The sequence below is a fragment of the Gasterosteus aculeatus genome, chromosome 7, assembly GCF_964276395.1.
Source record: "Gasterosteus aculeatus chromosome 7, fGasAcu3.hap1.1, whole genome shotgun sequence".
NCBI classification, from domain to species: domain Eukaryota; kingdom Metazoa; phylum Chordata; class Actinopteri; order Perciformes; family Gasterosteidae; genus Gasterosteus; species Gasterosteus aculeatus.
Window position 1 is genome coordinate 20,878,224 of NC_135694.1, and position 21,447 is coordinate 20,899,670.

At 44.4% G+C, this 21,447-nt stretch overlaps 1 protein-coding gene across 2 annotated transcripts; it reads right to left on the minus strand.

The window, feature by feature from the left end:
• Positions 1-1,047: 1,047 nt before the first annotated feature.
• On the minus strand, positions 1,048-21,128 carry nectin3b (nectin cell adhesion molecule 3b). 2 transcript variants are annotated; one of them, XM_040183044.2, is made up of 8 exons: positions 20,797-21,128; positions 15,196-15,543; positions 14,619-14,918; positions 13,700-13,817; positions 13,171-13,322; positions 3,832-3,979; positions 2,337-2,439; positions 1,048-1,931 (listed from the first exon to the last, which is right to left on the minus strand). In XM_040183044.2, the coding sequence occupies exons 1-8, from the start codon at positions 20,996-20,998 to the stop codon at positions 1,779-1,781; spliced, it is 1,524 nt and encodes a 507-aa protein (XP_040038978.2). In that variant the 5' UTR covers positions 20,999-21,128; the 3' UTR covers positions 1,048-1,778. The 2 variants fall into 2 exon arrangements, with proteins under 2 accessions (XP_040038978.2, XP_040038974.2); XM_040183040.2 differs by lacking the exons at positions 1,048-1,931; positions 2,337-2,439; positions 3,832-3,979 and adding an exon at positions 6,649-10,602.
• Between the last annotated feature and the right edge of the window lie 319 nt (positions 21,129-21,447).

A 21,447-nucleotide genomic window follows, 5' to 3' on the forward strand; every position in this document is an offset into this window, starting at 1 on the left:
TGCCCCAAAATAAAAGCTTATTTACTAAAAAAGACCATTTCACTTGGTAATTATTAATCACTTCACTTGGGTCCTTTTGCACAGCGGGTTTTTGGCTTTTAGTAGAAGCACAGGTGTCCTTTACATTAAAGATGTTCTGTTCAAGTGTACCAGTAAGATGTGACAGTCTGACAATGAGCTTACATGCACTACCTGGGCCTCAAAACTAAACTCTGCATTAAACAACAGAGGCAAATCAACCAGTCAAGTTCATGAAGCTAAATAAACAGGAGACTAAAACGTTCACAGTAAACTGCAGTGGTTGGTTTAAGATGTGAATATTATAACAGAGGTAATCTGCCACCAAGGACAGAGCGATCAACACACAAACGATATTCACGGAGTGATTTTTAAACTGCTAGCTGACAGTTATGCATCACATTAATCATCTATCAAATATCGGTCTGGATTTTTAGATTTTTAGAAAACCTCCCTGAGCCGAGTCTTAATTAGTGTGAAGGATCCAACTGTGACTTGGTATCTCCACCTCTAAAATCTTCTTTTACGACGACGGTGTCGTGGCCAGAGAGAAGTCGAGGGTCAAACAGACGTTACACTGACATGTTTGTCCACTAGGTGCTGCTCTTGAGGCGACAGCGACGCCCCTGCAGAGATGATGGAGAAACACCTTCTCACTGACTAATGGAAATAAATGAATGAATGAATGCATGTTATTCATGTTCAAACATCGATACGTTGCCGCCCTCACATATAAACGCTGCATCATCGTCACCAAATGGTTCCGGTTAATAAAAACAGCTTATCACTTTTGTGAAAATCCCAGTGGGTTCAATGTGACCTTCAGATGAATTTACCTCAGAAAGCCTCCACGCGTCAATTCAAACTCTCTCTCTCTCTCTCTCTCAATTCTTCAAGGACTTCTCCTTTGTCTCTGCATGTAGTGACTCATCGCCTCCATCTCACGGTGTCTTCACTTTCAGATTTAGAACAGATGATTATTAATCTCATGTTGTCACAGCGTCATGTCACTGCTACAAACAGTATGCATTTAAATTCAAATGTATTTTAATACACAATTCAAAGATGAGAAAACTAACGATATGTAAAAGGTACAGCCGACTATAAATGTCAAAATGGCACTTCAGTTAGTTCTTAAGTCTAACAGATCTTACATGAGTACAAAGTACATATTCACAGGATAAACGGCAACAACTCACATACCGTGATTCCCTGATTAGCAGGAGGTTACGACTCTACAGAATTACACAAACACAGGGGCTATATTTACACGTTCACAAACCTACTATTGCTGCCAATAAGGATTGTGTAACAACACAACAGCTAATAACAGAACTGGGACAGAACTACCTTATTTCCTCCCTCTGTGCTCTGTGGTGCAGTTAGTACGTTTGTTCTCAGTGGACCGAACACTGCGGATCGGTAGTGGTTTGGTCCAGCGGTGTGCCTAAGAGTACGGTCTCCTGACACACTGGTGCCCCCTCGGAATGAAAAAGGGACAGTGTCGGGATCTAGTGGATACCTACGACCCCCCGTGGCTTTCTGAATACTCATTCGTGGCGAAGTGCAGTTTGCTTACACAAAGCGAAGAGGAAGCTCGGATCCAAATGTCAACCGTATGTTAAACTACTACATGTGCGCGGGGTGTTGTCCTCTCAGGCCGCCGGCTGTTTCCTCCTCTGGATTCACGGCTCAGTGACACCGGTGAAGAATCGGGGCAGAGGGCGGCGCCGCCGCGGGCAATGTGGGCCGCGCGTCCGTCAAACGTAGTGCTCGCGGTGGTTGATGTACACACGGTCCGTTCCACTCTCATGACACACCCACTGCAGGCGGGACGGCCGCTGGGCGGGGCTTCGTGCTGTCGGAGGTCCCGGCCTCGCCGCGGTCGGCTGCTGCCTGTCGGCCCTACGAGACTGGATTTAAACGGCACAAAACACATGATGTCCTCGTGGGATTTTCCACATAAGCGCATCAGAAAGTCACTTTGAGGGTGAGGAAAAAAAAAAAAAAAAAGTAGAAAAGTTTTCCTTCTGGGTGAGACTAGAAAAAGTACAAGCTTACGAAAAGATTTAGCTGAGCACACAGATTAAAGATTCAAACCATCCTAAATATTGGATGAGTGCAGCCATCAGGCCTCCTGTTGAATAAACACAGGTTATGGCATCAGTCGGTACCCGGGTTGGTACTTCTTGCTATGACACAGTAGTCATCGCTGAGTGTTAATCTTTCTGCTGAAGGGCCGAGTGCGTGATGATTCGATGATTTGCAGTCTGCTGACATGGTGTTGGAGCGGTTATGTAGACGGGGTGGGGGTTTACCTGACAGAGCCAGGCCACTTGTGATGCGTGGACACCCAGGGGAATGGCCGGCGCTCTCTCAGAGTAGGGAGGAGGCGGCTTGTGTGTCGGAGGAAGGTCAATCCTTCAGAGGGAGAGAAGAATAAAACATGACGAGTAGAGATTTTATTTCTCCAGAAGGGTCAGACACGTGATCGATTAAACCAGCGGCATAAAACAAGGAGTTGAGTGAATTAGTCATTTAGAAAAGGGCCTTTTGTAAAAACACCCTTTGATTCAAATAACCCATATAATGCGTTTAGAGATGTGCCTCTGGTTTTACAGATTCATTACAGGTGTGGAGTTTTATCACTTATTGAAATCCCCACACACACAACAAAACTGAAACTGAAACTTAATCGCGGCCATTTATAAACGATGTCATGACAGGAATTGATTCTCTGACACTGTTAATCACTTGATGCTGCTCTTGGATAATTGGGATGAGAGGTGGTAAGAGATTTCCAGCTCGGTGACACACTCTCCTGCACTCATGTCCGCGTGTGATTAAGGGAGAGGGTTGAGGGCCTGCGTCCCTCCCCACCACCGCTGCTGCCCCCGCCGCCGCCGCCAACCCACCTGCACTCCCGGCCCACGGTCACACTTAAGATGCTAAGTTTGTAGCGGCATTGACCGCGGACCGACACGCTACATCGTCCTGTAGTGGCAGTTTGGTGATACAGGGTCCACACAGAGGATCCCCCCCACCCCCCCGTGTTCATGCTCTTTTCAGCCTGTCAGCAATATCTGAAGGGGGCCTACTGTCACATAATCATTCAGAGGTACACGCTGTCACTGAACTTGTATAATATGTTTATAGAAAAGAAGACAAATAATAACAATCCTTGTGTGAAGGCTGTTTTATTACAACTTTCTATATTCAAGTTACAGCTTTTAATTTTAAGATATAACTTATTGTATCAGTATCAATGTCTGTTTTTGTACATGATTGACTCTTCTGAAATTTAGATTACATTTTTAGTTTGCAGCTTTCGTTAAATGGCTCAGAAATAATATTTGTCCGGCAGCTGGCTTGTTTCCTTGAGACGTGCTTGATGAGTGTGGCCGTGTTTCCCTGCAGCGAGTGTCCTCAATGACAAACTAACAGGGATGGACGAGGGGATCAACCTGCGACCTTGCAGATATTTGCCACAGTTTAATAATCATGATTTGCGTGTCATGGGTAGCAATATTAGACACATTAAGCACATTTTTCTGGTTTTAAATACTAAATAGACGCAATAGAAGCAGCTACAATAATGGTGATACAGAACAAAGACACACACAACGATTAAACACACAAACACAGCAGTCAGTCAGTCTTGGGGACTCAGAGTAGCTACCTCTGTCAATTATTCAAACGTTCAAAAGTTAACTCCCTGAACCCTCGGATGGGCTTCATTCAACCTCACATGGCATCATGTCATCAATTAACCAACAATCACGCTCTGCAGCACGAATCACACGTCACACTTACACTTTGTCAGTGAAGGCCGGTGGCGGCGGCGTCCTGCGAGCGGTGAGGATTACGACGAGGAAGACCGCGATGAGGAAGAGAGCGAGGACGGCGCCCATCACGGCTCCGGCCACCACGACGGAGTTGGACCTCTCTGCTTGAGACTGGTCTGAGATATAGAACAGAGGGGCTTTCAGTGCAACGCCAACACAGTGATCATCAACATGAGGCAGTACAGGGGGAGTCTAAAGCTGCATACGTGTTCTAAAGATACACACCTCCACCGACAGAGGCAGCGAGAGGGACGGCAGCATCAGTTCTGACCCGCGGGAGACGGGACGACACTGTGTAAACGGCCCCGTCCGCAGGCAAGGACACTGGAAGCTTCTACGCGTACCTACACGGCGTCTGAGGCGCGACCTTCTAATTGCAATAGAACATTCTAAACTCGCAACATGTAACACATTTGTTAACTGGAGCACAGTTTGTTCTCTGGAGCACAAACTGCTGAGAGTCATCATGTTTCTTCTCCTCAAGGACTGTCCTCCTCGTCGGCAGCTCTGGAGAGGAATGGAGGAGGCTCAGTCTTAAACCAACTGGAAATGTCTTAGAAAGAAAGTGTGGTGGGGAAGCGATGTCGACGGCAAAAGAACACGGGACAATGAAGGGCCTCTAAGCTGCACATTGAGACTAATCATTTACACAACACGTTCAGCGCCCTGTATCCCGCCATGTCTCCTCACGGTTCCTCCCGTCTTTTTCAGTATGTCGTAGTTGTAGTTGCGGTTTTAACGTCTGCGGAATTAGCTTTGTTTCACCATATGCTTGCATACGCTCCATGTTGTCCACTGAGAGGATTAGGATTAAATGTGATTAAAATGTATTAAACTCAGAGCAGCGCATTTTGGCCAATCAGCAGTAATGTGTAAAACTGACACTGAAGGACAAAAGGTGACAGGTGTGGGACGAGGTAATGGTCAATTTCAGTGTTAAGGAGGGAGAAGAAAAAAAAACGATAACTCTGAGATGAGAATCCTAAATAATAGTTCAATTGTGATGCAGATTGAACAAGCTGAGACTTCTGAGCTTTCCCCCGAATGCCCCTTCCTCCTCCCTTTACCCCTCCCCCGCTCCCTTCTCCTGGCACGCCATCCTCTAACAGTTAATAACCATTCGATTACCTTTGATGGCCGCTGAACTGTGACAAGAGCCTCTTGAGTTATAAAAAGCCTTTATAAATGCAGTTCATCAAGCTGCATTCATGTGACCAGTGAGGAATAACTGCCCACAGCGCATAAAGAACCGTCGATAGCTCATCCAGACAGGAGTGTATTTGAGACAATTATCAGCATGCATTAAAAAAAATAAAAATAATAATTGTAATGCTTTTTCCCCCCCATTGAACGTTTCATTCCTCCTGGAGTAGCTTGGATTAGTGGACGATCAACTGTCCCCACACTGGGATCTGCTCCAGTGCAGGGTGCTTTCTTTCTGCCTCTTCTACTTCAACACACACACACACACACACACACACACACACACACACACACACACACACACACACACACACTTGCTCATTATGAATTAAACACAGAAGACCTCAGTGGCATGAAGAGGACTGAGGGAGTGACTAGGATAGCGCCCCCCCCTCCTCTCCCGATAAAACCTTAACAGCAGGCAGCGGTGTCAGGGGTCATGCTATCGCCCAGACAACAGACCCCACAGGGAGCAGATGCTGGTGTAATAGTGGAGGGGGGAGGAAGTTCAGAGCTCAAGGTGGTCTGTGGTTCTTTCTGTCCGACAATGTCAATATGTTTAGCTCGCTGATGGTGACGATTTGAACCAACCTCTGTTGGGGAGTTTACAACCTCTCGCACGGGCGACACAGCCGCCTGAGACGGTCGATCACTCCACCGCGTATTGTGAAAAACGCCCGCGGAAACGGTTGTGTCGCGGGCGCGAAACCGCCGGCTGACATCATTCCCACGCTGAGCCGCTTCCCTTTTGTTGGCAGCCACCGTTCCCACTGAGCACGCCCGGCTTCAAGGTCAGAAGAACAACAACCACTGTGACCGTGAGGAGATCCATAGAAGGCACAGGTCAGCAGAGAAATAAATAAATAAATAAATGAAAAGACTTTTCAGGGAGGCCGTGCTCTTGAGGACCCGGAGTTCAAGCCCGACGGTGTCAAGGTCACATGGCGTAAGTCCTCACAGCACGGAGGAGCGCTTTGTGGTGCGGCGGGGCGTAATGGGCAATTTTCAATCCCAGTAGCTAATTCGCTCTTTCCTGCTCTGCCTTACACAGCGGCACAGTTTAACTCTCAGCCCCCCACCCCCCACTTTCTGTGGCAAGGTAGGGCTTGTAGGGAGACAGCCTCCATCAGCAGCTACGGATGAGCTTGTTGCCATGGGGACAGTCAATGGGCTGGTGAGTGGGGACTTGGCCAGACGTAAACACTCAGCGTTTGAAAAAGACACAGTTCACAAAGGAGGCGAGCTGCAGGGGAGAGCGAGGGGCCTTTCTGTCCCCAATCAAAGCAAACCAGGACCGGTGAGCAGGTCAGAGCGCGGGGGGGGGGGGGGGGGGGAGGAGGCGGCGCCGGTCTTCCCTCACGCCACCGTTCTTTGATACTAAAGACTGGTGAAGAGGAGGTGAAGTGAGGAAACACGATTTGGAATTACATCATGTAATTCCCCACATGTGCACATTCAGCCGGCGGGGTGGGAGGGGAGGTATGCAGCATTAGGGAGCTGGAGATGATGTCATCTGGAGAAGCACAAAGAGGCTGAGCAGTCTGAGTAATAGCCAGCTCAAAAAACCCCAGAGAGAAAAACGCACAGGTGCTAAGGTGCTTTATTGAACTAAAAAGATCTCAAAAAGATTGACAAAATAATGCTGCACTGTTGTCGCTGACAAATATTGAGATTTTCTTCTGTATATACAAAAAACAACAACAACATGACAACAAGGTTTTTTTTACATGTGAGACTGAAGTTAATTCTTCCCCCTACAGAAAACCAAAAGCCCTGATAGAAAACTCAAGATGCTCCCACTCATTTTACATGAAAAATGCATTCCAGCTCTGTCGTTTTGGGTGTAATACCTCCATGTTCACAAATATACTACGGCATTAATGGTCACGGTGACTGGGGCAGAAAAGTGAATACGGCACTACGGAGTCCTCCTGACACACAAGCAGAAAAAAAAAAAACAGGCAACAAATAAATCTCACAGAGCAACCAAACCAGTTCTTAAATCCATTAGTAAACGATGATAAGAGACCACATGTTTCTTCTACGTATCTAAGGCACTAGTTGCAGTTCTCAACCCAAAGTGAAGGACATTTAACAAGGTATAAAGATATTGATGTCTGATCTTTATACAAATACATGTGTGAGTAGTAGAAGAAATGAATTTATCCAGTGGGGGACTGACAACTTGACATCCCAAGCAAAAATAGTATATGGAATAGTGGAATTTCCTTCTTAGTGCATAGAAGCAAACACCAGAAGGCGTTACGATGTTCAGCTTCCGGTTATTTGCTGCATTTATGCAATAGTGACCAGGAAGGCAGGAGAAAATGAAACATAATCTGCCCCCTAGCAGCACAGCCGCCCCCAAAACATTACATTTAATTCAACTGTCTAAAATTAGGTTTTGTGGTTCCCACATTGCCAACTCTACACATCATTAGGGCCACCCCCATTAAAACAGTCAGTAACAATTTCTAATAATGCAGACGGTTAATGATATTCTCAGAATTTGACCTCCACACCAATACAATGACGGTAGACAGTTTGTTTGAGGAGCTTGTGAAACAAAAGCATTAAAGACACTTCACAGAAACATTGTTGGAGTTACTTGGGTGATCCACACTGTAAACTCGTCACCAGATTGTACCAAGACAGGGTTCTTTATAATAGCCAGTGCTTTTGGACACCACTAGTGGTAAGTGAGGAAATATGTTAAATGAATTGGAGTCAACGAAAACTTAGCTACTTGTTAGAATAAGAAGCTTCTTTCCGTGAGCACAAATGAGTTGTGGTGTACAGCCTCTGGAAGGAGTTTGCACAGCATGAGCTGCAGTGACACGTTATGAAATGTTACCATGAGAATCGCAGCCTACTCACCGCACAGAAATTCACATAATTAGTGAGGGTTCATAACAAAATTACTACTTCCCCATTTTGACACCTTTTACTGTATTATAAGTAAGTGGCCTAAAGCATCTTTTCACTTCTATTTCAGGCTGCAAGGCCCTGTAGACAACAGTGATACGTTAGTCATTTATATAAGCTCATGATCAGTTGTTAGCTAGTCAGTAATACTTATGTTTTATGTCATCATTATACTTATACATAAAAGTTAAACAAATATTTGGCATCTGGCAGCTAAATTGTATAAGTGACCATAAAGTTGTCTGTATTCACAAGCTAGTACGTTTGAAAGAAATTGTTGCATGTAAATAGGTGCATGAGCCAAATTAACTAAACTGTGTCTAATTGATCAAGTTCAAAACCTGAAACGTATATTTAAATCTATAATGGCTTCATGCAAGTCTGACCCCCGACTGCTGGGCCTTCATAGCCCAACGACACAGACCTAAAACACTTTGTCCTCGCTTCACGCACAGTTCTTGTATGCCAGCAGCGCGGCAGAGACTTGATTAATAAATGCGGCTTGTTACAAATGAATAAATCCAGCTGGAAAACCATTTTTAAAATAAAAAGATAGGGTGCATTTAAAGTTTCTCAACGAATAACTACGACTCAACATATTTTTTGTCCAATCTGGCGGGAAAGCACTGTGCTGTGGCTTTGATAACACACATTCCTCACTAGCGACCCGATTAGTCTTAATGTGTAATTGACTTTCATAATACTAGTAGTATTAAATGCGTAATTCATAAAAACACAGGCTGGTGACCGTGCCGTTGCACACATGGATGAGCAACAATAAGCCTATTAATGCCTCTTTTCCAACACATTAAATTAGTCCGGTGCACTGGTGACACTCGTCAAAGACTTCTTTGTGAAACAAAATACTTTGAGACTGGGAGGCCAGCGTATGGTGCCCGTCATACTGTAGCCTGCTTTCAACAAGACCCCTGCTGACAGCACTCTTGAATTTCCAAGAAGCCTGGGTAGGTGCCAGAGTGCAAACTCTCAAACTCATCCGTTACCATCCAGTAGATAACAGGGGAATGTGTTAGAGGCTAAATCAAGAAACTCTCCCCCAAATCATTAAATTACACAAACAGAAGTCATATTATTCAAGCTTATCTAAAAGTGCAGAATTTTGTAGGATATTTGCGTCTCACGGCTCGACTGAGATCCAGTCCGTCGTTACTGCCCCGTTCATGCAGACATCCCCACTGGCTCTCCCGAGGGTGCAGAGACGCTCTTAAGGTTCCCACTCTACGCCGCCAGCTTTAGAAAGGACTCACTAGGACATCGGTGGTCCTAGTGATGTCCTCCAGCTCACAGGTCTCCCATGGAGAGTTACATAATAGGTAGAAGAGAAAAATGATAGGGTGGTCCATATAGTTTTGCAAAAGGCAGTGCAACATCTTATGATTATATGTCTGTGTGCAGAGGTAATCAGTTATGAAGTCATTCGGATTTCTCAATGGGATGAATCTCTTTTTAATTCGCCTACCGTGTCCGACTGAGTTTTAGAAAAAAGGCCCGGTGATCCTTTGAATTTCATGTGATTACTTCCAGTCATCAGTTCTGCCCATTCTTGAATACCAACCATTCATATTCGGAGGTCATCTAAACTAAGTGACATTTGGCCAATGAAGGCAGAATTTATGTAAAAACAAAAAGAAAAAATTATCTTTCGACGAAAACCATAGTTTGGTCTGCAAGCCCTCAAGGCTTCCACTCAACTGAAAGACATACAAGTAAATGCATTGGCAGTCCGTGTAGTAAGGCATAGGCCACACGTTTACATAACCTCTAGTTAGTCTCTACACACAGACTTCTGTAGGCATTCAGATGATGGCTGTTCACTCCGTCCACATCAAGAACACAAACGTTACGTCTCAAGTGTCGACCAGGAAACTACAGAACTGAGACCTCCTGCTTTGTGTCGCGTCCGTGCTCCCGCAGGACCGTCAAACGTACCACTCCCTACGCGAGATGACCGACCCGTCTGTGTGAGAGACATAATCGCCCTGTGGCCCGTTATCGTAGCAGTCATCCGACAGGCAGGGGGCGCCGTTTCTCTGTGGTTTAGGTGAGTGAGGGTATCTGGCACATCTGGCCTGCCTAGGGCTGGAATACTGCGTGTGTTCAGGGTGGGGATTCTGCTGATTGCTGGGATGACCGCTCTCCCTCATTGCCCTAGTGTAGCCATTCGAGGGATACTCCTCTCCGTTGTGGTTGCTATGGTGACGACGGTCACGCTCAAGTTTGAGCTGGCGGTCGCCCCACTCCTCCCGGTCGTGGTCCCGATGGTGGGAGCCGCTTCCAGCTTTAGTGGGGTGGAGCTCGTGCTGCGTGGGGGCTTTCTGGAGGTCACTGGGGCCCAGGCACTGTTTGGTGTAGTAGTTCCCGTGGAAGGTTTGCTGTTTCCGTAGGTAACACACGCCAACCAGACACAGCAGCAGCAGCAGAAACAAGGCCCCGCCCACAGCCCCACCCACTATGGAACCAAGATTACTCTCAGGTAGGGCTTCGAGTGTGGGGGAGCTGAGAAGGACATGCCCCATATCATCGACTAAGGTGGAGGAGGCAGAGCCAGTTAGGACAGGAACAGTAATGGTGGAAGGCATGGTGGGAGGATCTAATGGAGGGAAGAAGGGTGAGAGGGGAGTAGTGGAGGGGAGAGATGAAGAGACAGAAAAGCAGAGAATGTCAATGCCAACTACATCAGCATTTTACTAAGTAGGGATCACTAGCATCAACCAAACCACCACACATACTAAACTAAGGAGCACATGCTGGCAGCAGCCTCAGGTCTGCATCGACAATTCCTCAGAGCATAGTGGGTGCATGCTTTAATTATTAAACCATGGAAAACATAAACATGTATGCGGTACATTGGGCTGATAGAACTCTCGTATTTGGAGCAGCACTTCCATCCAACTATATAGCAATGAATCTGCGTGTGTGCGCGTGAGTCTTGACAGTCCATCCGATATACGCCACATTGGGCAGCGGTATTCTCTACTTGCACAATGCAGCGATACATACGTTACCTTCTGTCAACTCATTTTACATTTGCCTCCATTGATAGTGCTTTTTACAGTTTCTTTTTGTATATGTTAACAGTACTTGCAATTTGTTTTCGTAGTGTTTTAGCATTTCGATTATCACCCCACTGTCTTTAAATAGCTGGTCAGCTCCTAAACTAAAAAGGAAAGCACTCTTAAGTTTATGAGTGCACTCAGCTCACATTAACTCTTAATCAGCCAATGTCGTCTTCTGGGAGCGATTACAGCTCTCCAGCTCGTCCTGAGCCACGGCAACCCAACGTTGCAAGCTGTGACTAAAACAGGCAAACTTTGGCAGTGGAACGCAGAGGGAAAAGCGGCTGATGGTATGCCACTATGCTTCAGTGCAATTGGCAACTGGTTCCACTGGCATATTTCCTTTTGGCAGGTGCCACTTCAAAGCGGCAGGCCATTTTTAGACAGACACACCAGTACTACCTCAAAAAATCTCTATTGGAAATGTTGTGCAACATAATAGCACAAATGGAAGAATGCATCGTTTTCTCTCATCTCTTACATTTTGGAGATTTTTTTTAAATTGAACACTTATTTAGGGTTGACAGGATGTTAACAGCCGCGCAGTACGTCAAAAGACATTGTGCAAGTATTGGCAGTTCAAATATATTTTATATTAATAAATCATATTTGGCACAATAGCAGTATAATCAGAAGGAACCATGCTCTGTCCAACTATATATGCATGTGGGACTGCCTTTCACATCTCAAGAACCGCAGCACTTCCCGTGGCACTTCTGGGGCAAATGACCAGTTGTCGGTGTGCACTGCAGTAGCATTGGCCAGGGATGTTTTTCACCACCACTTAATTGATGGGTGCAGCTTTGTATGAGGAGAGTAATGTATTTCTTGCTTTGTTGGGGAAGGAGGTCCCACTGGATGATCAAAGTACCATTGAGTCATGAGATCCAGTAAAATAGTTGTGATTAATACTTTTTTGAAAAGCAGCTGCCAAAAAAGCTGTTTACTCCATTATTGGACCGATGGCTACACATAGCTGGCTTATGTATGACCATTGGGTTAAATAGTATTTCCAAAAGCTGTTAAAATCATAGTATTACAGATACATGTAGTGAGAAAATGAGTTACTTACTGAGGTGACTTAATGACAAGACATGCAATATGAATTTTAAAGTAACATTTACAAATTATTCTGCAAATTTTATGCTTAAATCACCTGATTATAAATATTTAGAATATGCAATCGACAGAACACCAAACCTAAAATGTGCTGGACTTGAGCAATGCCCCCCCAGCCATAATCATAAGGAGCTAAAGTAATGGAAAGAATTTGGGTCTAAAAGTAATAATGGTGCTGCAAGATTGCTCCACCACCTTAAAGTCGGCGCCAGGCCAGCCAGATGTGAGGACTATTCTGAGAGATTACATGAACTCAAAGTTTGTGGTTCCCTTAGTAGGTGAATTGTACAAATCAATGCGTGGGCAGTGAACTGACACGTGTGACAACATCGACATGCGTGAGTGTGCGCGCACCATACAAGTCCTCTCAAAAGGAAAATGCAACATAGATGATAAATAATAAATAGGAGTTGAAAAGATCTAGTTAATGTTTTATGAATCTGGGACATCATCTCACAGTAGGGCTGCAGGCTTTTGCCTCTTACTGCATGACACATGCGGAAATAAAATAAAAAATAAAAAACAGAAAACGGAGGCAAGAGAGATGTGTAGAAGATCACATAATCAGAACTTCATTTAAGAGAGCTTCCACAGACAAGACAGATTTTTGTGGAACCAGAAGAGCATGCTCATCACCCACAAAGATGCTGAGCCAAAAAGAGAGCGGGGGCAGAGCTCTGTGGTCTAAAGAGGCCTTAAATATGTGCAGCTGTTAGCCCAGGACCGCCCCCTTTGAGCATCTGGAGACCCAACATTAATCAGGCTAGTCAGCACGCGATTCAGACTAAATGAAAAGGTCAAACATTATGAGTGCCAACGCAACTTGATTGACCGACTGCCGGTATGCACAGAACGGGTGAGAGGGATACAGTGTCACATTTCAGCTTGAAGGACAATGTCACAGGCAGTGATGCCCTCTGACGTGCACGCTTCCTATGGGAAGAGAAGGCCAAAGGGGTGCGCTGCGTGTGTACTCCGCTCACCTTGTATGAGAATGCGCACATCCCGACTGCGGAGGTTGATGTCGTTGGCAACCTCACACCTGTAAACCCCAGAGTCATTCCGCTGGAGGGGACGCAGGAAGAGCAAAGTGCTGTTCATTATTTCCACTCCTTCTTGCATTTCACTGTCCAATCTATGATGCACAAGAGACACAAATATTTAGACACACAAAGACACAACTACATCAACTATCCTGTTGTGTAACCATGGAACGACGTGGAGTCCAACGTTTGCTTTCAATTTGGTTTATAATTACTGCTTTCCTTCTACATTCTATTTCTTAATGGTCTGTTATCTTATTTCACTCACATATTTGATGTTGGATTTATTTTTTGTAAAGGACTTCAAGCTAAAACTTTTCAATAAAAATAGCTCATATATAAATGTATAAGTAGATAGTCATTATCATTATTAATATGAATAATGATACAAACTAAGATATTGTTTAGGCCTGTTGGTCAATTTGAACACATAAGGAAAAAGGTGTCATACAAACAGATTCAAACACACCTGATCCATCTGAAGTGATTAGCCGGTGGGTTTGCGTTGGCTTTACATGTCATTTGAACATGTTCCCGACCAACATACCAGTCTCCATCATAGCCCACAACAGAGATATCAGGAGCAACTAAAGAGAGGGGGCAAAAAAACAAACATTTCACTACAAACAATCTGAAAACAGCACACACTGATCATTTCTGCTCATGTTAAAGTCAAGTTTCCTTGTTGTACTAATAACTTTACATCATCAAACATGCAGTACGACCGTTATGTGGAGTCTGAGGTCAATCTTGGCCTTCGAGAAATGAGCCTGTGTCCTCTAAATCACACGTTACTGCCCCACAAAGCACGCCAACATCTATGGAGGCTACTGACAAAACTGACATGACTGACGGACTGACAAAAAAATCAAAATGAAGGAAACCCCAGACGACATCCTTTCCTAGCCCCAATTAATCGCTGTAAGCCGCTCGCGTGAATTGTCCTTGATTTAATCTCTGCTAATTCAAATGTTTCCAAAGTGAATTGTTGTTGAAGTGCTTCAAATAAATCAAACATCAACACTGACAAGGCCAAGCAACATCAATTAAACGCTGTTGGAAATCAAACTCCTTTATTTTTGAAATAGTCGGTATTCACTTTCTGCTTAACACAGTGTTTGACTGTTCAAGGGCAGTAAAAAGGAAGCCAGGAAACCGCTGCTATACTTTCCTTTACAATTGATGGGAGTCTTTTCTTGGACCTCATAAACGCCCTCCATTTGATATCGTATCCTCTAATGCGCCCTTTAATAGAGCCTCTTCAGGCCATAACAATACCTCGTGAAAGCCTGACAGCAGCCCCGACTCACTATCATTCAGCATATTTACTACATATACCTACGTTAACATGACACTGCAAATAGCCACTAATGAAAGGAGGCACCCACACTGCACATTGAGTTGGTAGGGGATCCTGAAGTCCCTCTGCAGGGCCGGGTGGCGGACGACACAGGTGAGCGCGTGGCCCTGGATGTGACGTGTGGGCTGCCACAAGTAGCTCACTTGCGTGCTGGTCGTGCCGTTGGCCTCGTCAAACAGCTGCACTTCCGACTGTCCAAAAAGGTTGGATTCCCAGGACACCTCAGCGGGGGGCCTGGCTCGCTCCGCAATACAGGTGGCCACCACGGTGTCGTTGCCGCCGTCGATCAGAGCGGACGAACCTGCGGACACGTAGACCTTCGGCTCCACTGCGATGCAAAGGCCGGTGGAGAGAGAGAAATGTGGCTTTTTTTTTTCTTTCTGAGATTATTTTACACAGTTAATTGTAGTTTTTTTTAAATAATCTTTTTTGTTTGATCAATATCACTTTTCATTGAATGCATTCAAAAACAGACTTTTTACATTTGCTACGAAGTTTAACATTCAATATGAAAATCAACCCAATGATTAATTGACCAATTGTTTTGTCTCTACTAGACACCACAGGACTCGTTACGTACAAAACACACGCATGTAAAAACTCACCGAGCACATTGACAGTAGTGGAGGCTTGAGTGTTTCCGAGAGGAAACGTGGCCACCTTACAGGTGTAGATCCCGACGTCAGCGTAGCCCACGTTTCCCAACACGATGGTGGCGTCGTGCGAGGAGGGCGAGCGGAAATACAGGCGATGGAGGAACTCCGGAGGGATGGAGATGCCGTAGAGCGGGTTGTAAACCGCCACGGTGACGGAGCCCGACGGCAGCCGGCGCTCCCAGGAGCTCTGAGTGAGAGTAAGGTTGGAAGCCACTTCCACCCGGCACTCCAACGTCACGTTCTTCCCCAGCACAGCGTTCACCCTCTGAGGCACCAGCACCTGACTGCCCCACGCGCCTGCCAGAGACACACACACACACACACAAACACACACACACACACACTTGTAAAAACTTTAAAATGCATTACTCTTACTTCTGCTGAGGCAAGACCTTTTCACCCCAATTACTACAGTATTTGATGATCTGTACTAATCTAGATCCCCTCCATCAAAGGACTGTTGGCACGGTTTTAATTATAAACATTATTGGCCGTCTTCAGAAAAGAATCAAATAATCACAAACCTTTAATCGAAACTTAAAAGATACTTTTGGCATTTTTGATAAAAAAAATGTTATCAACCATGTTGTTACAGACTATTTTTTCCCCAATTGACCGATGAATAATTTAATTGCTGCAGCTTTAACTTAAGTTCATCAGATGCTGAAATACTAAAAAGATCTGCGTTTTTTCTTAGTTTTACAATGTCATGAAATTAAAATTGTTGAAATTCTAAAAATGATCTAAAACACTATTTTCTGACATTTTTATCCTAAACGATCAATTGATTAATTTAAAAATGAATCAAAAGAAGAGCATGATGTACAACATTTCTTGTTTAGGCAGACAATTGATTTTTGTGATGGATATTGCTTTACTCTACTCAATTGTGCACATTACATTTTCAGAATTAAAAATATCATCAATATAATACTGGGTAACGAATCGAGAGTACCACGATAGCATCCGTGAGCGAGACGAGTCAGTTGGACTCGTTAAAGCAAAAGTTCAGTCCAATTCGACATCTGTGGGAATCAGACGGGAATCAAAGCGTGATACCAGCACAGCAGGCGTCGGGCTTTTCAACCCGTTACACGCAGCTGACGGAGGGATACATCGATGGATTTGTTTGGGCTCCATAGCTCTTCTCCTCCCGACCTGAATTTGGGAATTCAAAGCAAGCTGTCTGCATGTCCTTTGTCCAAATATAACTCAAGTCACCTCCAACTCTCAGAAACGTTGCGCGTCTCAAAAGCGGAGAGCTCAAAGTCGTGTCGGGGAGAGTCAGAGGGAGATAAAGGGAACAGACCGAGAGCGGCGGCTGGAAGAAAAGACATTTGCAAAAACGCAACGATGACATCATCGTTCGAGGTGGGAGAAAATAGGGCTCTGAGTGCGGAGAGGCAAGAGGAAAATCATGTATAAAACAAATGAGAGGAAATGTATCATCAGAATTACAGCGAAGAGACAAAAAGGAGGAATTACCTTTCTGATTTAGAAAAGACAATACGCCGCTGCCAGAGCCCTCAACCACAGCTAATTGCAAAAAGCTGCCAGCAGGACGATATCGTCATAAATCATAACCTTCTGTGCTGCTTGGCAACTGACTCCAAATATTCTATTGTTTTGCCAAAAACAGCTCCGTCTCTGGCCAATCTCCCTGTAAAAAAGGCAATGTCCTCAAATTTTAATACTTCATAAGGATGTATCCGGGACGCAAATGTGTCTTGTCTTTTGGTCAGGGATAAGAATACAGTTTAACAGTATACTTGTTTCACTTGAATACATGTATTTTCCCCTCGTTTACCTTTCATGTGAGCAGGATAGAGGTTAATTACAAGGTTAGTTGTTAAGGATTGAAAAAACAGACGGAAAATGGAAAATTGCAATTAGTGAAAGCTTAAGCAATTATGGTGCGTTTGTCGAGTTCAAAACTCTATATTGTAAATGATGTCATATTGTAAATAATTATTAATCCAGTCATGGAATATAATGATTTACATAATTCATTTTCAAACTTTTAGCCTAATGGGGCTATCAAATGATAAATTGCGGATATCAAATCTTGATAGCATATTTCTTGCAGAGTACGTCTAATGAGTCATTGTTTTTCTCAAAAAGCGAAAGCAGATCAAATTAGTGGGGAGACGTTCAGCTGATTATGTACTATTCCAGTATAATGTAGTACTTAGGGATGTGCATGGGTTTCAATTGACACTAAAATGCACACACTTGTGCATTTTAGTGTCAATTGGCATGCTTTCATCATGCCGTAGATCACACAATTCACCCAAGAATTGGATCACACAACACAAAAATCTAGAATTGCGTTTGCGTTCGGTAAGAAACACCACGGCAATGGCGATCCCCCAAGGGGTTAGCAAAGATTAGGCAATTTAATCAGTTCTATCAGAACTGAGAGAAGATCTAAGGCACAGTCTTGCTCTTCTCCCGACTTGAGTTTGATGGATGATTCATTCCATCACCTGACACTTTCTTTTTTGATGAGCCATCCCTTTCCCTTAATTCTAATGGCGGCTTCTCGGATGGTACAAACCACCTGGCCAGTTGAGTTCATTCTGTATTTAAAGTTGCCAACTTTGGAGGACACCCACTTGATTTTGTTACCTCAGACTGATTTATGAAGCAAACCTCCTGAGTGGATTGTTTCCCATCATTGCAATTGAAAACACGGAAGTGGGAGATCTTTGAGAAAAGTTGAGCTATTCTTTACTCAATAAGACAAGCCAAGCTTACTAACCTGTAGAAATCTGGGTTTAAAAGCTGGATAGAGGTTAAAAAACAGATTTGTAAATTCCGATTCTGTTAGCAAGTCAGTTTGAAACCTAAAATCCTGCAATGTAGTTATTCACATAAATTAGTCATTGTCTGCACTACAAAACCCTTTTTAGTGACATACTACTGAGAGCTGTTGAGTTGCATGCAGAGCAGAGCAGGCTGCCACCTGAAGTCTCTGTCAAACCAAAACGAGATCCAGGCTTCAACTCGAGGACGAAGGACCAATCCGGATCTACTTCAAATGATCACTCAGCTGCTGGAATGAGCTTTCTTTCTTCTGGATAATATTCCCTAATCCAACACGTCGGGCTACGCAAAGTTCACAACTTGATTCAGGGAGGAGTGAAACTGTTCGTAGTGTAAGAAATAGTAGCCAATGCTTGACATAGTTCATTAACATTGTGTTCGCCTTGCAAATGATTCGTTCAGGTGATTAAGTGAGAAAGCGTTGCACCATGAACTTAAAGTGTAAATTAACTGGGACTTAGGAGAACGTCAGAACGACAAGGTAGTTTACATCCTCTCCTCAAAAAAAGAAATGGGGCAAAAGTGTCTTATGAATCTTATGAACACCACAAGTAGAAACCAGGACACAGTATAAATTTTTTTTTTAAAAAGACTCAAACTTTTTGAAAGAAAGCATAATACGTGTATTTGCCCTGTGACTTAAACAAAACACACAAACCGAAACCTTTATGGAAGAGACTGTATGAAATATTGTGGACCTTTGCCTCAAGCGGTTTACTGATTTTATGACATGCGTTTGTCATGATGAGGCTAGCTGGGTACGAGGAAGGAGGGCAGCATTTTCCTGCACTGAATATGTAATGGAAGAGGTATGGCGACTGTATTAAATTTTTATTGTGACATGACGACAACGTTACATAAGCCTGCCCTCTTTTCTCAGACTGGGAATAAAAAAAAGGTGATGAGAATAAGGGCAAAGTCTATCAGATCTTATACGCAGCCCATCTTGACATCGCAATATGAACGTTTTCTCAAAGAGACAAAGAAAAATGAAGTATATGTTCTCGCATCCTCAGATCCTCAAAGAGAGCAGCTACTATAGATACTTTCAGTTTGGTTTGAAAATACACACACACACACACACACACACACACACACACACACACACACACACACACACACACACACACACACTATATATCCTGACATCAAGGACACATTGCTCCCTGAGGACACCCTGGTGCTCCTTCTCACTTTAGTCAATATTACCTTCACATGCACCACTTATGTGGCACCAAGTGTATTCATATGAGCTTCTTGCCAGAGGGCAGCAAGTCTTGTTGAAACTGGAAATCAGAAAAAAAATTGTCATGGTGGAAGTAGCAGAGCAAGGTGTGCAGAGCAGGACAAGAAAGAGTCTAGTGAGGGTTTGAAAGTGGGGCTTATTAGACCTTAAAAAGACACTTTTTGCGGACGCTTTTTTTTTTTGTAACTGACTTGATCAAGCTGCACAAAAGCACATGAGCACAGCGGGAACGCGATGCACATTTAGAGTCAACCGTAGAAGGGAGCAATGCAACAGTGTCGGAACAAATCATTTCTCGCACATGAAAAGTCTACATCATCAGTACGGGAGTCTTCTAATGTCCCAAAATCCCACTAATCATCACCTGACATCGTACACTTCTCTGGTCCAGAGAATGTCAAACTGTCAATCTGTCTGAACGAGAGGGAGACAAATTGTCACGTGTCCCTCCTACTTGAATTGAAGTACATTGTTTATGTGAGTGTTGGTCTCTCTGTGTGTGTCTCACTTCAACTCTTTAACAATAGTTAGGGATCCATTATTGGTCCAGTAGCCCAGCGCTTCCCTCCTTTGCAGGCGCTCCGGTGGTCCTCTGCTGACTTCAAGAGAGGACTACAACACAGAACAGTATCTCCGCATGCACAATAAAGTCACTTCTTTTTTTATTTGCCAACGGATGATGATCAGGGACACAAAAGGATGCTCTGTGATTATTTTGCTATGTAAATGTTGAGTTTGAAAATTACAAGTGAGTGACCAGAAACATAGAAACCTTTTCTGCAATATAATGCAACTTCAACACACTGTTGTAGCCACTCTGCATCGCCACAGGGAGGGTTTCCTTTCTTTACGGTGATCTTTCAATGCAGTTTGAGGGTTTTGTTGCGTTTCGTGGGATAAATTCTTCTAGTGAACATTTAGGGATCCTTTTATTACAGAAGGATACAGCAAGAGAAACATGCTAAGAGGAACTGTGTGTGGGCAGACAACACGCACCACAGTGCACAAAGTTGGCGTGTTTCAGGGTTGAGTTAGTCGATTGTTCAGCTCTTAATTAAACCGTAATGAGCTCCACTGCAAGCACAAGGCGGCTCTACCCTCATGCAAGGAGGGACACTTCTCTGGTGACTATTATTATGTTGCAGAAGCAGCTTGCAGGACACGCAAATGTTTCTGCTAAATCTGCAATGACTGTAAAGATGAATTAAGGTCACTGCCCGTGTTCCTAAGTGGTCGCATCGGGTCGCCACCACTGCGAAGCGCTGAAGTGAACCAACCAACTTCCCGCGGTCTTTCAGCGGACACCTGCTCAACCTGCCGAAGTGGCAACTTAACAAAACCGTGGCCACGTGAAATAGCGAGAGAAACGCAGCTTAGCGGGGGCGCGCGCGCGCGGAGACATTCGGCTCTTTCACAAAACTTCTGTGTATCGTCGGCAGAACAAGTGAAGCTGCCGTAGGAAAAACGAACCGACTCACCTGTGAGACTGCAGAAAAGGTAAAATAACGCGAGCTTTCCCCGGTGTCCGAGGTAACTCCGTGGATGGGACGGAGACATTTTTGTAAAACTGTGCGGTTTTTGCAACAGGACGCGCGCGACGGCTGCACGCCAGTTTAACGGTTTGGTGTGGAACGAGAAGCTCCTCAGCAACAACTCCAGCCGGCAAGTGGACTGTACCATCTACGCGACGCGGAGCAGGGGGGCCGGGGGCTCACCTGACAATGGGAAGTAGACGCTCGCACGGCAAGATCCTACAGCAACACCCCCCCTCCTGGAGGAATGGACCATCAGCATACGCATTACGTCACCTCTGTTGGTTACCGACATACAATGATCGATCAGATCACTCAGTGACTATTCTTCGCTGTCTTTGATGGCAACTCGCGGATAATTCATTTAGGTTACATACCTTCACCGTCGTCATAATGATCTGTTTCTCTGGCTGTCAGCAGGAGGCCTTGAATCTATTTAGCAGATTCCAATTAAATTGATTTAGTTGTTGTTGAGGAAATATAATCTAAAAAGCAACATTTGAAAAAAAACAAAAAACTTTGAAGTTAGAAAACACTTTTTGTTGACTGACTGGTGGGCCAAACCATGGACTGCATTTTCCAACATTGAGTATGGTC

Excerpts from the sequence above, each read along its gene's own strand:
- nectin3b (XM_040183040.2), bottom strand. The coding sequence starts at position 20,998 with ATGGTACAGTCCACTTGCCGGCTGGAGTTGTTGCTGAGGAGCTTCTCG. Across the intron at positions 14,919-15,195 it reads CACTACTGTCAATGTGCTCG|TGGAGCCGAAGGTCTACGTG; the intron begins GTGAGTTTTTAC and ends TTTGCATCGCAG. Across the intron at positions 13,818-14,618 it reads CTACCAACTCAATGTGCAGT|TTGCTCCTGATATCTCTGTT; the intron begins GTGGGTGCCTCC and ends CCCTCTCTTTAG.